The sequence below is a fragment of the Aptenodytes patagonicus genome, chromosome 12, assembly GCF_965638725.1.
Source record: "Aptenodytes patagonicus chromosome 12, bAptPat1.pri.cur, whole genome shotgun sequence".
NCBI lineage: Eukaryota > Metazoa > Chordata > Aves > Sphenisciformes > Spheniscidae > Aptenodytes > Aptenodytes patagonicus.
Genome location: NC_134960.1, coordinates 11,872,906 through 11,888,021, shown reverse-complemented (window position 1 = coordinate 11,888,021; position 15,116 = coordinate 11,872,906). Strand labels below are relative to the sequence as shown.

Genomic DNA, 15,116 nt, shown 5'->3' with positions numbered 1-15,116 from the left:
CTGTCTTATGAATTTGACAGTAAAGGATGACATTTTAGAGGTTCACCAGGCGTATTGTGGCCAAACACAGCAGTGAATTTTCTGTGTGATGTCTCGGGGTCTTACATTAATGCTAGAGCTTGGGGACGGGGGGTTTACCTCACCAGTGCTCGTGAGGTAGAGCTGTCGGGTTTGAAAAGGGTAGGAGTGAAGGCAGTCTCAGTGCTGTTGCTGACACTATTTTGCATGAATTGTTCTGTAAGAGGAAATCAGGTGTCTAGCGCTTTATACGTATATAACAGAGCTGCTGTAGCGTGTTGAAAACAGCCCTGCAATTATGTGAATTTACTGGCTCGGTGAATGGCCCTCTAATTGCCGATACAGAGGGAAAGAAATGCAGCTCCTGCCTGAACACCACCAGTCTGAAAAATGGGATGCCGAGAATGGAGGAAAATCACATTTGCGCTTTCGAAGTCGTTGATAGGCGTCGGTACGAAGGCTGCCGTAGAAGGCGGGCGTTGAACGTCGCTGCTTTTATGTAGGTCGAGAGGTTTTGTCCCTCGCAGTTCATGCCATGCACGCGTGCTGCTTAATAAGATCTTTCTTCGCCTTGAGCCGAGGTACTGAGAAAGGCCTTGGGCTTTGCTTCCCCTGTTTTCCAGGGCCGCCCTCAGCTGCTGAGCTGATGCGCCAGCGCGGCACGCTCTCCCGCGGGAGCCTTCTCCGCCTTCCCCGGTTTTTGATGAGCTCAGGACCGGCCCTTGCCCCGAAAGGAGCCCCCACCGTTCCCCGAGGGCTTGTTTCTTCTCCCCTCCTTTCTTCGGCGGCGCCGGGGCCGGGCCGTTAGGCGGAAGCCGGCGCGGGGCCCGAGGGCGGCGCGGCAGGGCGGGCTCCCGCCGGCGGCAGCGCCGAGCGCGGGGGGGCGGGGCCGAGGGCTGGCGCCCGTCGCGCTGCCAGGTACACCGCCGCCCGCCGGGCTCCGGTGACGTCGCGGGCGCTGATTGGCGGACGCGGCGGGGCGGGGCGCTGCGGCCGGCCGTGAGGAAGGGGAGGGGAGGCGCCGCGCCGGGTCGGACCGAGCAGCTTCCCTCCGCTGCCGCCCCCGCCAGCCCGGCCATGGCGTACGGTGGCCTGACGGTGCCCATCATTGTCATGAGCGTTTTCTGGGGGGTGGTCGGCGGCGTCCTGCCGTGGTTCGTACCCAAGGGGCCTAACCGCGGGTGAGTGACCGGGGGGGCGGCGGGAGGCCGGGGCCGCTCAGAGGGGGGTGGCGGCGGACCCCTTCCCTTCCCCCTCAGGCATTTGGCGGCGGCGGGGGGGGGGGGGGGGGGAGTGTGTGAGGAGGCCCCCGGCGGAGGCGGCCCCGGTACCCCCAGGCGGCGGCGGCCCGGGGGAGGCGCGCCGTGCCCTTGCGGGCCTGCCGGGCAGCAGCGGCCTCGCGGCTCCGGCTCCCTCGAGTTCCCCTTTCCCCCGCCGTCGAGGCCCGGCGGCCGTCGCGGCGCCGTATCTGCCGTGCTCGCCGCTCCGCCAGGCCCGGAGCCGCCGCCTCCTGCCGCAGTAGTCCTGCGGGCTCCTCGTCGCCGTGCTGGTGCAGCGCGGAGGGCGGGCGGGCCCAGGGCCCAGGCGCCTGTGCCAGCCGAGATCCAGCCAGCGGCGGAAGGCCGGAGCAAACGCCTGTGAGGCTTCCTGAGCGTGGGACCGGAGCCGGGAGCAGCGTTTCCCTGCCTTGATAATCCGTCACGGCTTTGAGTTTTCCCCTCGAGCCCTGTAAACGTCTGCATAACGCAGCGTCCTGTGGCAAGGAGGTCTATTGTTAAGTTAGATGGTGTTTGAGAAGTAACTTCCTTTCTTTTTTCTTACTTGATCTCTTCTAACTTCTTCCACCATCCTCTAGTTTCACACTGGATGGGACTGAGAAAGTTGCTGTAGTAGATCTCCGTTCTGTGCTTAAATGTATGCTAGGGGCCTTGTAGCTGTGGTGGCCTGAGGACAAAAGCGAGGCATCTAAGCGGAGACGTTTTTCCTGCAGTGATTGTAGCTGCTCAGATTAAAAAGTAGACGAGTTTTTGTCTTTCTCTTTTCCCTAGGAGATAATGACTTCTTAATCTCTCTTCCTCTCTCTGACATCCCCTCTACTCCACAGGTACCAACTGTCTTTTTTCTCTTAGTTGTTTATCTAAACTTGGAGGAATTTTCTTCAAGTTCTATTTAGCTCTGATATTTATTGCCTCAGTTTCAAACCTGAAGTGTGTTTTGTGCCTGAAAACTTGCCTGTCCTCAGAAATACCTTGAAAATATGTCTTCCAGGCATGTCCTTAAAGTATGTGGGAAGGTTGCGGGTCACCAACAGATGTTCTGTCATTATTCCAAAATGTGATTGTTTAACAAATATGAGTAGAGCACTGCTGTGTTCTGATTCTATAGCATGTCTGTAGTAACACTGTGTAGTCTGTTAACTTCTCATCTTCTTAAAAAAAAAAACAACAAAAAAAACTCTACCCAAAGCCTGTTTCTGAATAGGATTGTTCTTTTTCTAACAAAAGAAGTCAGTGCAAACTTGTAACTGACCTAAGAGTTCACATTGCGTAGGCTAGAACTCCCAAACAATGACTCTGGGACTCCCTGGAAAGGAGGGGTTCTCGAAGCTTAACCCAGGCTATGTTAGCTTTGTAGCATTCGTTTGAAAGTTGACAAGGTGGGTGTGTATTGACAGATGAAAAATGTTGAATGTTATCCATGTCACAAAAGGGTTGGAAGTTACTGACCTAGCATGAGTTTTTGTATTTCCCCCCCAGAATGAATAACATAGAGGGAAATCCCTTTTTATAATTTAAAAAGAAAAAAACCCTCCACTTTGCTACTAAGTTCCATGAGCTGCATAGATCACTCACTGTTAGAAAATCTTGTCTCCTTTCCTCCCATTTCAAAATCATATGTGTGTATAGCTGCAGTTTTACCATTTTCAGTTTCAAGAGCTGCTTGGTTCTTGCTTCTTTTCAGCTTAACTATGGTTTCTGACACAGTTTTCTTTCAGCAAGAAAGGAAAATCGTATCCTACAGATAATTTCATGTGGCTTTGAGATTTTATTTTGTATTCAATTTGCAAAACCCTCATTCATGATATAAAATTAAAAGATATGTTTTGATACTGAAATTTTCCGTAAGCACAATTTTGCAAATGGAGAAAATGTTTATTGTTTACTGTTAGCTTTAGAACATCCAGCTTCAGTAGTTTACTGACTTGCTGGTAGAAGTGACTGTGAAATGGAGCGAGGACACTGACTGCGTAAGATTTTGCTCCTCTCCGGAGTGATTTTTGTTAAATGGAGCTGTATGCTTCTGTTTGCCAGAGCTGTGTCAGTTCTTTTGCAGAGTCTTAGCTGTGCCTCTGCAACTTACTCAGCTGGAAGAAGTTAGAACACTCATGTTGAGTCACCTTCTGTATGATCAAAGTTGAACTAGTTCTTGTTTGCTGGGTTTTTTTTCCAATATATCTTGTGGTCAGTCATAACATGACACCTAATCAGCTGTTTCTCTCCTTCCTTTTTGCAGTGTTATCAACACAATGCTGGTGACATGTGCTGTTTGCTGCTACCTGTTGTAAGTATAAATAATGTCTTGCCCCTTAATCAAGGCACAGTTCTGATGTAATCAAAAGTTCCTTTTTTATATCTTCAAGACATTTAGGAAGAAGCTTTTCAAATGTGTCACAGAGATTTAGACACATGGTATTCTTTGACAGCTCTTAGAATTCTTAATTCTAAAGACCTTCAACCTGCTGAAGAAAACATTTTCCTGGTGGTGGCTGCTGAATTAAAACGAACCTGAATTTCTCTTGTTGTCTTCTGACACATAACTGTTGAATAGTGCTCTGCGTTGACTTGATACTACTTCTTTCCAATTCACTGGCTTAGTTGCTCACAAATACAATGGCAGTTTGTCAATTCTGGAATTTTTCTGATTCACAGTAGAGCGATGACTTTTTGCCTTTTTCATTCTTTATACCCTTACATTTATTTCTAAGGTGATACTAATTTAAACCTACTGATGAGTTTTGCTTTACTTAGTTTCGTTGAATATATTCTCAAAATGTGGTAGAGCAGTGGATGGAAAACCTTATACATGGGGGTTTTTGATGTATGACAAATTATTTTTGTGACAAACTTGTGATGCTTTGATATATTAAGACTTTCATTTTAAATGCATGGTATATTTTGAGGCTGCCTTTTTTCTGTAAGAGAATTAGTAGAAATAACAACATGACTTGTTGAGGAACTCCTCATACCATGTTTGTTTTTTTGTTTTTTGTCAAGAGATAAGCCAGCTGTAGCTGGAGTCCGCAAGAGAAAGCGTGGTTATTGTTTTATTGTTTTCCCACTCTTTTTTTTTTTTTCCCCCTTTTTTTTTTTTTTAAAGAGTGTAGAGACTGACCTTGTCAAAGAAAGTGCTATGCAGAAAAAACTTTGAAAGGTGTTTGAGAAGAATTTGTTATGGAGAGTAAATTGGTAAAAGGCTGGTTAGATCTTTAGCGTTAACTTGTAATAAAATTATTATTCAGAGTTCCACTTGAACCTGAGTAGTATTTGAACTTTCCTGAAGTATTTAGGCATTATTTATGCTACTCTAAGGAGCTTAACATGAATATTTAGAGAAATGCATCTCTAATCTCAAGACTCGTTCTTAAGAACTGGCAGCCAAAAGCCATGTTATCAGTGTCGGCGTGTTCCAGGAGGGGCCTGTTCGGTTCCATGTTGGGTTGGCCTATGGCACAGGCTTATGCAGGTTTGATCTAGTTTAATAATGTGATATTCAGGTTTTATACAGGTGAGGCCTATTTATTTTTTTTTTATTCAGAGTATTTGACAGGTGAAGTCTTAAGAAATCATTCTTCTGGATAATTGTAAAAGTATAGCAAACTTGGTTCTGTGTTTTGTATCTATGACAGTTTTTTAAATTAAAGTTTTGCTGAACAGATGTAGAAACTTGAGAAGAGCTTTGCAGTGCCAGCAACTTGAATTTGGGATTGAAATTGGGAATTTTAGTGCTATGAAGGCCTCCTTGCCTGCCCATAAAGCATGTAGCAGCCCAATCTCGTGGTAGGTCCCAAATGCTTGGCTAAGAAAGGGCAACTGGATGCTCATTTTCACTAGGTTACAGTAAGTTGGGGGTGGGGGGGGTGGTGTTCTGGGTTTTGTTTTGGTTTTGTTTAAGTTTAAAGTTCTCCCTACTCTGTATTTTAACAGAAATAATGTCCTACTCTTCTAAAATCCTTGAAGCTTAGGGTTTGTTTTCTTTATTGTTTGAAGAAGGACGGTTTCCTTGAAGTTGAGGCTACGTGGCATCTGCAGAATCCTCTGGATTATGATGTGGAATGTATTTGTTGTAGAATTTCTTAACTTGAATGCTGTGAACTCTTCAAATGTACAGTGGTATTTCACTTGTAAGTTTAGTGATTTTTTTTTTTTTTTTTTTTTACTGAAACAGACCTATTATAAATCTAGTGTCATTAACGTGATTTATCTGTTCTTGCATGTCCCGTGAGGAGGTTCTTCATAATCTTGTGGGCTCTGACTTGTTTTCTGTATTGCCTTTGGTTTTCTCCAATTACACCTTGGAAAAAAAGAGAAGCAGCAAAATCTTACTATGTTTTAAACCATCAGTAATTATACCCAACCACATAAATTACATATATAGTGTCTGCTTGCCAGAATACAACAAAAAGCAGATTTTTCTCCTCATGTTCCAAGATAGAACTTGCCTCATCACACAGTCTTTTTTTTCATGAATTCTGTATAGAATCATAGAAAAGTTCTGGTTGGAAAGGACCTAGAAAGATCATCTGGTCCAGCCTTTCTTTACTCTGTTTTATTCAAACGTATGTAAGTTTGTTCTTGCTATATCCTTTTCCTTTTTTGGGGGAGGCATTGAAAAAATTTCAGACCTTAATTTCAGTGACTAAAGAAAGAGACTTATTTTTCATACCAGTCTTGAAGGAAGCCCAAAAGAATGGTTTCTGAGGATTCTTCATTGGATATGTTAGGGTTAAAATAACTTGTGTTGTCCCAGGTATGGCCTTCTGTATTTGTTTGTCCTTAGTAGGTGGCTGGTGCTGTTACCTACTTCTTTTTAGAGTTGTTTAGAACTCTGCTAGACCTATTTTCATACTCTTTGAGTTACCTCTCCAGTTGAAAATAGGGGAAAAAACAATTTCCTGTCTTCATTAAACACCACTTGATTGACAAATTGATTTGCATCAAGCTGAACTTGTGGTAACTAAATTTAAAGTCAATAGCACTTCAACTTAAAGCTGTTTCTTCTGTGTTTAGACTTAACAGTGATCATTTTGAATAACCATATTGATCACATGGTGTTAATTTGGTTGTTCTATGGAAAATTTTTGCACGGGTAAGTGCATAATTTGTGTACAGAAATTGTACCCAGCAGTCTTTTGAGGGAGAATACACGAGCCTCAGGAACATGATAAAATATAAGGCAAAGTATAAGGAGTTACTGCTGCAGAAATTACAGGTTACACCATGTTGTAAGGCACTGTCAAAGTCTAAATCTATTTTGCTGTTTACAAAGCAGTTCCTGAAACAGTACCATGATACTCTACTAACAGAGGACAGGGTCCTTGAAAAATGGTATTATTTGCTACTGATTCTAAAAGGAATAAAATATGGTTGCTCAAACTGACATTTAAACAGAGATAGCAGGACCTTAATTTGCAATACGTAGCATAGACAGATGGCAGTTATGGTAGAAAGACCTTTTAAAAAATCTTTCTGGTAGAACATAAGGGACTTTTAATTTCCTTGTCTGAGCTGGGTAATTAACGCTAACTGTTGTAAGTGGTATCTGGTAGAATTTAAGGACCTGTGGGTGGCTCGAATGCTATACCTGATTTTAGCAACTCTAGAACATTACATGTTGGATACAGAGGCTTGCTTTGTTTTGCTTTGAATGCTGTGTTTTGTTTTGCGTTGTCATGATAGATTATTGTATAAAGCAGCATCGCTTAAGCAAAACGTGGGAAAAGCTTTTTCATGACTTATCTTGAATGCAGGGGAGTCGTAGAGTTCAGTGCCTAACTACTGCTTTAAATTATTAGGCCCTAGCAGAGCAGGGAGGAGGAATATACTATTGACCTGTAATGCCACTGTGGCTCTGAATTTGGGTATCCAGCGTGGTCCCAACAAATAGCTTTTGAAAACTGCACAGCACTTGCCTAAAGCATGGTTATACAGCTGGGACACGTCAATATTTTGAATGTGCTTCCAGCTCATTTAATTCCCAGCCATGCTGGGTCAGAACTCAGGAAGCATAGAGAGGTGAGAGATTTGTGCACAGAGTTCCTTCCTTCTGTACAGTGAGAAAGATAATAATGTGCTTTAACAGGCTTTTAGTGTTCTACCCTCCTCCCACTTCTGTTAGTTCAGGATGCTAAAGGCAGATGGTACAGTGCTCTGGCACCCCTTCTATCTGTCTTTTGTATATGAAAATTAACCCTTGCAAAATAAATTCCGTGGTATTTTAAGAGCTAATTTGCTTTTCCCTTAAGTAAATTTAACATAACGATTAACAGGGTTTCAAAATACATTGTTGTCAACGCTTTGGATAGCAAAGTAGAAACATGTCAACCTAAAGGTTATTGGCTCTTCTTGATGGTGTCTTGCTGATGTTTTAATTGCTTTGTAGAGCCCGCTACATATTTCAGGGCTTGCATGACTGATAGACTGCTGCAGGCTCAGCACGTCGTTTTAACTGGAGTCCTACTTTGTGCAAAACTGAAAGCAGCACTGAAAATAAATATTCGTAAATTTTAAGAGGATTGATGTGTTTTCTTTAAGTCTGGCCCACATCTTTTGCCCCTGGCTGTTCTAGCCACTTCACAGCAGACCTGCACTTACTTCATTTGATGGTCAAGGCATCAAGGTTTGCGTGGAATTTTCCATGACTGCCTAAGCACTCAGATACATTTGTGGCAGCTCCCATTACAAAGCTGCTCTGCTTTTTCTCCTCCTTACAAAGCATTCTAGAAATAGCAGACAGATGAGCCAGTGTGTTCACTAAATGTGTTTGTGTAGTTAGTATTTAAGATAGATTTAAATCCATGGAAGCATCCATTGCTTTTTCTGAATCTTGTAATATTTACAAAGCAAATATATCTTTTAACAGGGGAATATTTATTTCTGTTTAGCTTTCCTGGATATTTTCCACAAACTACATTCCTCTTGTTCTTGGTCCTGGCTATGGCTTCTGCAGTGTTAGTTTGTGAACTGCTCTGATGACAAGGCTGCTGTTGCTGGTGATCTGGGGTTTGTTGTCATACTGGTTTTGTTGTGGGTTTTTTAATTTTGTGCATGTGTGTTCCTGTAGCATTGTACCCTTTTGCTTCAGGTCCCTGTTTCTTGACCTCTGTGCCAGGTTTAAATTCACTTTTGTTCAATCTCAGATGAAAAATATACCATGTCTGCAAGGGTAGGTTGTCATACACTGAAAATAAGAGTAAATGAGAGAAAGTATGTTTCTCAGAGGTTTTTGTTTAAAGGATGCTTCAAAGGCACTGAGAAAAGGTCTGTCTCTCATGTTTCTGTCTTCTGAGCCCACAAATACCTGAGTTTCTTATGTCTCAAAACACTTTCCTGTCAAAGGAAGAGAGAAATGCTGTCAGGTGGTTTTGCGTTGCTTTAAATTGAACAGGACAATTTATTGTTTCCGTTGTGGAATGATTCGGTACCAGATCTTCATTGCTGGTATCTGGTCTTTGTGTATGAGCTTGAGTAAAATTTTGATTTGATGCTAGACCTTCCTGAAAATCGTCTTTTCTTCTCTGATAGTATTTGTGCTTTGGACAAGCCTTTCCATTATCATAAGCTTTGTAATCTGGCTGATGCTCTCTCTTTTGGGTTGGGGGGGTTGTCTTGCAGTTGGCTGATTGCGATTCTGGCTCAACTCAACCCTCTCTTTGGGCCACAGTTAAGCAATGAAACAATCTGGTATCTTAAATCTCACTGGCCTTAAGGATGTCTGTCCTCTGCTGCAATTTATTGACTAGGTGAGTATGATCAGATTTATTAATATATTTGGTATGTTAAAGCTTTAGGAGAAATTGAACAGTAGTGTAAGCAGTGTGTTCAGAATTGCTAGGTGTTTTGCAGGAGTAACTTATCTTTTTATAGACTGCAACAAAACATATTTTGGATGTTAATCTTGACTGGATACTGTGAAAAGCTTGGACTAAATTCTTGTACAGTTATTTTTCTCTGCTATCACGTCATGTGGTGCTGTGTTGAGTAAGCAGGAGTTTGTAAGGAGAACAGTACATTTCTTCTTCCTACAAAAAAAAAAAATTGGGCTGGGGTGTCTTTTAATAGCTAGCATAAGTGGATTTCCTAATCTTTAGGAAATTTAACAATTTAACAATTGTTAAACCTCTCTTCAAGCCTACTACCATTGAATTCAAGACCTGTCCTGATTTCCAAGGCAATGTACAGTTGCCCTCATTCATCTGGGAAGTCAGAGTGAGAACTGCAATTAGAATGGTTCTTTATCTCCTGTCAATGTATAGCACTAACACTCAGCTTCCAGATGAATGTTTTATTTTTTTTTTAATTATAGCCTGTGTGCAACTTTAATCATAGATGAGCCTGGTGGTTGCTATCTGGGTAGTGCTATTGGAATGCTGTCGTTGCAGTTCTTGGGCATGCTTTCTGACATGACCAGCAAAAATACAAAGTCTTATACTAAAAGTACCATGATGACTTCAGGTTTCTCTAGAATGGCAGCATTTGGACTTGAAGGTTCAAATGAAGGATAGCTGTGGAAAGAAGTACCCGTGATTTTAGTTTTTATGCTGGTAACTGAATGATTAGACATGCTTAGTTTTTTACCTGGGTTTTTTTTGTCCTTTTAGGTTTAACTGTCTACCCCCTCGCTGTTATTACTTTAACTTCTGTTTACAGAAGTCCAATAGCAGCAGACCGATGGCAGATCATGTTATAGCTCAGTTAAATGCTGTCTGTAAAGCATCCTGAACATTTACCCTGAAGCAAAGTTCCACTGCTTCAAAGTAGGGTTCATCTGAACTGTGGTGGTGTCAGACTGTGGCATGTGTATGTGTCTGTATCTTCTCTTTTAAGCAGCAAGCAGAAGCTAAAGGTAGATTTGGCCCTGCTTCAGTTAGAGGCCTGTAATTAGCTAAGTCAGTCAAGCTGAATTGCCTAGGCATGTTTTCACTGCTCATGTGTTAACACATAATTAGTTAGCTAAAACAGAGACCAGTATATTCTGGTAATGGGCATACAGATCCCTGAATCCCATAGGATAATTCAGTTGCCTGGGATCTGAAATTGAAATGTAGTTATCTGGACAAGTGGATGCCTTGCATATAAAAATTGAGCTCCCTTCTGACTGATAAATGGTCTGTATGTTGCAACCAGCAAGGACAAACTGGAGATGAGACATAACTCTTGGACTCTAGGCGCCCGCTAAAAAAATCAGGGCTTTCTCCCTCCCTTTCAGTGAAGGATTTTCCAGAGAACTGGAGGTAAATTTGTACCAAGGAAGAGAGGGGACTAATGCGTTCTAGGATGGCCAGAAAGTTTGTGAGGAGTTGTCGTTTTTAAACTTATTAATGGAGAAGTTGAGACCTATATAGCACACGCTGTTGTTATATAAAGCAGTTTGTTTTAACCTTTGAAATATCTGATTTCATTGGCTTAATTTTGGAATAAAGTGAAGGTTCTTGTCTTTGTGAAAAAGAATGCTTTAAAAAAAGTAAAAGCATATAATAATCCTCCAGTATCATAGTTAAATATTACATTCTTTCTTCCTAGAAATGTGCTATTACAGGACATACTGTTCTCCACGATCTTGTTTGAATTACTCTTGTAGTGTTGAGTGGGCTGAGCGGCAAGGAGGTGGCTACCTTGATCAGGCTGCAGTGCCCTTTCTTTTGCTGTTGTGTGCCTCTGCGCTCGGAGCCTCCTGTTGAGTTTCTCACTAGACAGGAGCTGTGAATTAGATTCCATCTGAAAGAGTTGGGGTATATCTCTCTGACACTGCACGGAATCCCATAAATATAGCTACCATTTCTTGTCTGACCCGTTATTTTTGGCTTTTGAGATGTGCTTTTCCAGCACTTAGGGTGCATGTGCTATACTTTTTTCTGCCTCCCATTTCTTTCAGTTGAGGTATGGATGGATTAGTATGGACAATGCAAAGAGTTAAAACGAAGAGAATGGAATACTAATTCCCAGAGTGGAGAGCTCTTATTTAAAAATGAGGATAGTCTAAGCAAACCCACTTTACTTGACCAACGGAGCAGGCTGAAAATACACGCAGAAGGCTACTGCATTCTAGTGAGGAGCTTCTACAGGTCCTGACTTGATTGATCTATGCCAAATCACAGAAGTTTGGTCTTTCTTTTTGGTCAGTATCCCTCCAAGTCAAGTGATGATGATGTATCGGATGACTTATCTATATAATCAAATTAATGGCTTGGATGGCAGTATGTAAGAACATGCAAACTTCTGTAGCTGTGGTAAATACGGGCTGTAGCCTCTCAAGCAATGTGATCTAACGCCGCCTTTTCTCCTTAACTTTGTCAATTTACAGTCTGTGTTCTCAGACCAGGAACTTTCTTCATGCAAGTGCAAGAAGGGCTATCGTCCAGATGACTGGATGCTGTTACAGCATTGAAAACTTCCTAGTAAAATAGTTGTTCTACCAGCTTATAATGTAACTAAAACTACTTGCAGTAACTTCAGAAAGGAAACTGCTAAAAAAGCAAGAAAGTAGAGACTATTCTTGAAGCTCCATATAGATGAATTATCTACAGTTCTTCACCATTTCTCAGTGCGTTTGTGGAATGGAAATAGTTGTGGTTAACAACCAGGTCTTCAATTAGTAAATTGTCTCCATGGAAAGGAATAATTAAGTTGCCTCTTGCTTTGCAGGTAAAGAAGAGATTTCCTCCAGATGAAAAACTCCACTGACCCAAAGATGCCCTTAACATAGTTGGTTGGATACCAAGCCTGCGTTAATGCCTTAACCTTTCTATTGTGCTTCAAATGGCTTGTTCAAAGCCCTATATTTTTTTCCTACTATACTGTTTAGCAGTGTGCCTAATGCAATTTATACTTCTCTTCGGTACTGTAAATTTTTGCCTGTTAACTTCAGAGGTGGTGAAATTTTCTAAAGTTTTTACGGGTCATAGAGTCAGCTTTCCTGTTCATTTTACTTGCTCTGTAGGAACACTATATATCTTACAGGTCTTAGGTTGTTGCTGTGCTGTTCGCTCCTGTTCTGTTTGACTGCACTTGAAAAAAATGTGTGCAATGAAACTGTACGAGGAGAGGAGAAACAGTGGCGCCACATGTTGATGGCATTTATTTTTTAAAATGAGTTGTATTCTTGGGAAATTTGGTCTTAAATTTCTCATGCCTGGAAATAAAACTAATCCTCTGCTTTATGCGAAATGTCCTTGTGCCATGTTTAACTGTTACGATGTGCTTTTTTGTGGTTTTAATCAGACAATAGTTAGCCAGAGCTGAGCTGAGGAAACTTAGATGATGTGGGTAAACTGTAATAAAGTCATACAGGGTGATGCGATGAGCACGCTTGCTGCCTGTATCAAGACCTCTTGGGCAGTTCTAAAGTAGGACTAAGTTTAGAATCTAAAATTGCTGAAAGGTCTGCAGGAAGAAGTGAATGCTTAGCTCGAGAGCCTCTTCTCCCTGAACTTCCCATTGCCTGATACTAGGGGGACTCAGTAGCAGAGGTAACCTGACTCGTTTGAATGAAGCGTGAATAGTAATTTTGATAGGAGATTGATCTACTCCCTGGCCTTTTTGGAGGATACATATAGCAACAAGCAATTTGAATTGAACAGAAAACATAGCAGTTGTTTTATACTGACTTGACACTTGCATGTGAAATTGCAGACCTGATGAAGCACACGACAATGTGGGCCAGAGATGAAAGATTGCTGAGGCTCCTCAATGTCAGCCGAGTCCGTGGGGTTGGGAATGAATCTAGTAAGTCACTTGCTAAGGAATAGCTTCAAAGGCTATAAATACTGCTGTGTGCACAGGAGTCTTCATGTATGCTTTCTTACCTCCTTACGTCATGTCCAGATAAATTGCAATTATTCCTTACTGTGTTTTATTGTTACGCACAAGGATGTAACGGAGCGGTTCATTTTTTTTTTTCTTTTTCCTTTTGGATAGCACTGTTAACTTGTTCGATGGGATAGTACTCATTACTATACAGGAAATTCCGAGATTCTGACAAAATGCTGTAACTTGCGGTGATGGAAAACTGGACAGCATGAATTGCAAAAGAAATAAGAATGTGTCCATTATTACAGATAAGCATAGCGACTGTTGGGACTGGAATAGTGGATTTTTTTCCAAGTTACTTACTACTGAGAGCTGTATTTTAACATGCGAGAAGTTGTACACCGTAATGCTATATAGTCTGTGGCAAATAATTCCTAAGAAAATTGGAAACCAAATGATCTTATAAAAGCTGAGGTTGTTGTCTGGTGGTTGTTTTTTTTTAAAGCGTGTGGAGGATAATATGTGTTGACATCGTATGAGGAGGGGAGGAGTAATGCTTCAAGACATCGCTGACAATTTTGAGTATGTAACAGTTTTTAAACTATATTGATCTGCCTGTCATATTTACCCTAAAGTGAGACATCAAAAGAGAAAACATGCAGTGACAAACAGTGGTATTAGTATATTCGTATTACCGCTTTCTTTAACAAGCTTTCTATTTTAGGTTCTAAGCTATCACTCATTGTAGAAGATGCAGGAGAAGTAAAACAGCGTTCACATGGCGTGTTTCACTGTTGGTGAATTTAATGTAAAGAGCTATTCAAAGCCTGGACAAACAAGTCATAGTTCAATTTTTATGTAGGTGTTTTAAAGATAAGTTTCCCTTTATCCGAATGGTTAATATTTTCTCCGAAACAGATACCAGGCAGTAGCATGACTGAAGAAGTTGAAAAAATAACGTTTCTGTTCTGCGGAGTGTTGTGTGGCCTACTGTCTGCATCGTGATTATGGGATGGTCTGCTCCATGTGTGCCAGGAATTAACACTGCTTCAGATAACTTCTTTTTTTGCATGGCTGCAGGAAATTAGAGCAGACAGATTCAGGCACTGGTTTTTCACAAACAATGCAGGTGTCAAAGCCTTTAACAGTTTCCTCTTGCTTCGTGACAACAGAAGAGAATGCAAAATGTTAAAGTATACGTGAAGGAAGCTTGCTAGTGCTTGACATAGATAGAAAGCCTGGGTCTGCAGGGAAACGGCCTGATCTCCCTATGTGTACTGGTATTTTGGGGGGAGGTAGGAAGTGAGGAAGGTTAAGGAAATGGACTCCATAGTCAAGTCTTGAAGGCTTTAAGTCATAAACACTGGCAGCACGTAGAGGGAGTGTTTAGGTCAGGGTCATTTCAAATGCTTTTAACTTCTTCTGTTCGTGTTGTTTAGGAAATGCCCGCATCTGTGCCCCTCGCAGGAATTGTTCTGAACAGCTTATGGAAGTTTGCTTTTCCTCTGCTGGAAATCATGGAAGCGTTTTACCCATGCAGAGGGCTTTAATTTAGTTGTCAGAGGTGGGTGGCTGCCTTCGCTTTACGAAGTCTCTGGGGCAAAAAAATGTGGTGGTTTTTTTTTCCTTTGTATTGTCAGGCGTGATGGATTTTAGGTACAGTGGAAAGAAGTTTTGTTACCACAGAGGGCTGAAATGCAAAAAGTCGTCTAAACAATAAAAGAGATACTCCTTACAAATACTAAGATAAAAATGGCTGGGTCTCTTTTTTTTTCTTTTTTAATTAGTAATTTCTCCAGTTCTGTCTTAAGTGATGGAGGCCGAGGTCTGTCGCTGTGAAAGGGGGCTGTGTGTGTGGCTGCAGACGGCGGCAACAACACAAAGCCGCAGGTAGCAGACGAACGGACGAAGGCGGTAAGTGCGGGACGAGGACGGCAGCGGAGCGGCAGCTGGAGCTCGCCGCGGGGGAGCCTCCCCCCGCCGGGCCCGGACGGGCCGGAGCCGCCGCCGCCGCCCCACCGGGCGCACCCGCCTCCCTTCCTTAAATACCCCCCGCACGCCTGTCCGCCGTCA

The 15,116-nt window shown here is 42.3% G+C and overlaps 1 protein-coding gene across 1 annotated transcript; it reads left to right on the top strand.

The window, feature by feature from the left end:
- The first annotated feature begins 1,023 nt into the window (after nt 1–1,023).
- On the top strand, nt 1,024–14,796 carry ATP6V0E1 (ATPase H+ transporting V0 subunit e1). Its single transcript, XM_076350479.1, has 4 exons — nt 1,024–1,199; nt 3,532–3,579; nt 8,910–9,037; nt 11,940–14,796. The coding sequence occupies exons 1-3, from the start codon at nt 1,096–1,098 to the stop codon at nt 9,001–9,003; spliced, it is 246 nt and encodes an 81-aa protein (XP_076206594.1). The 5' UTR covers nt 1,024–1,095; the 3' UTR covers nt 9,004–9,037; nt 11,940–14,796.
- The last annotated feature ends 320 nt before the right edge of the window (nt 14,797–15,116 follow it).

Coding starts and splice junctions, on each gene's coding strand:
- ATP6V0E1 (XM_076350479.1), top strand. CDS start 1,096: ATGGCGTACGGTGGCCTGACGGTGCCCATCATTGTCATGAGCGTTTTC. Junction 1,200..3,531: donor CCCAAGGGGCCTAACCGCGG/GTGAGTGACCGG, acceptor TCCTTTTTGCAG/TGTTATCAACACAATGCTGG. Junction 3,580..8,909: donor GCTGTTTGCTGCTACCTGTT/GTAAGTATAAAT, acceptor GTTGTCTTGCAG/TTGGCTGATTGCGATTCTGG.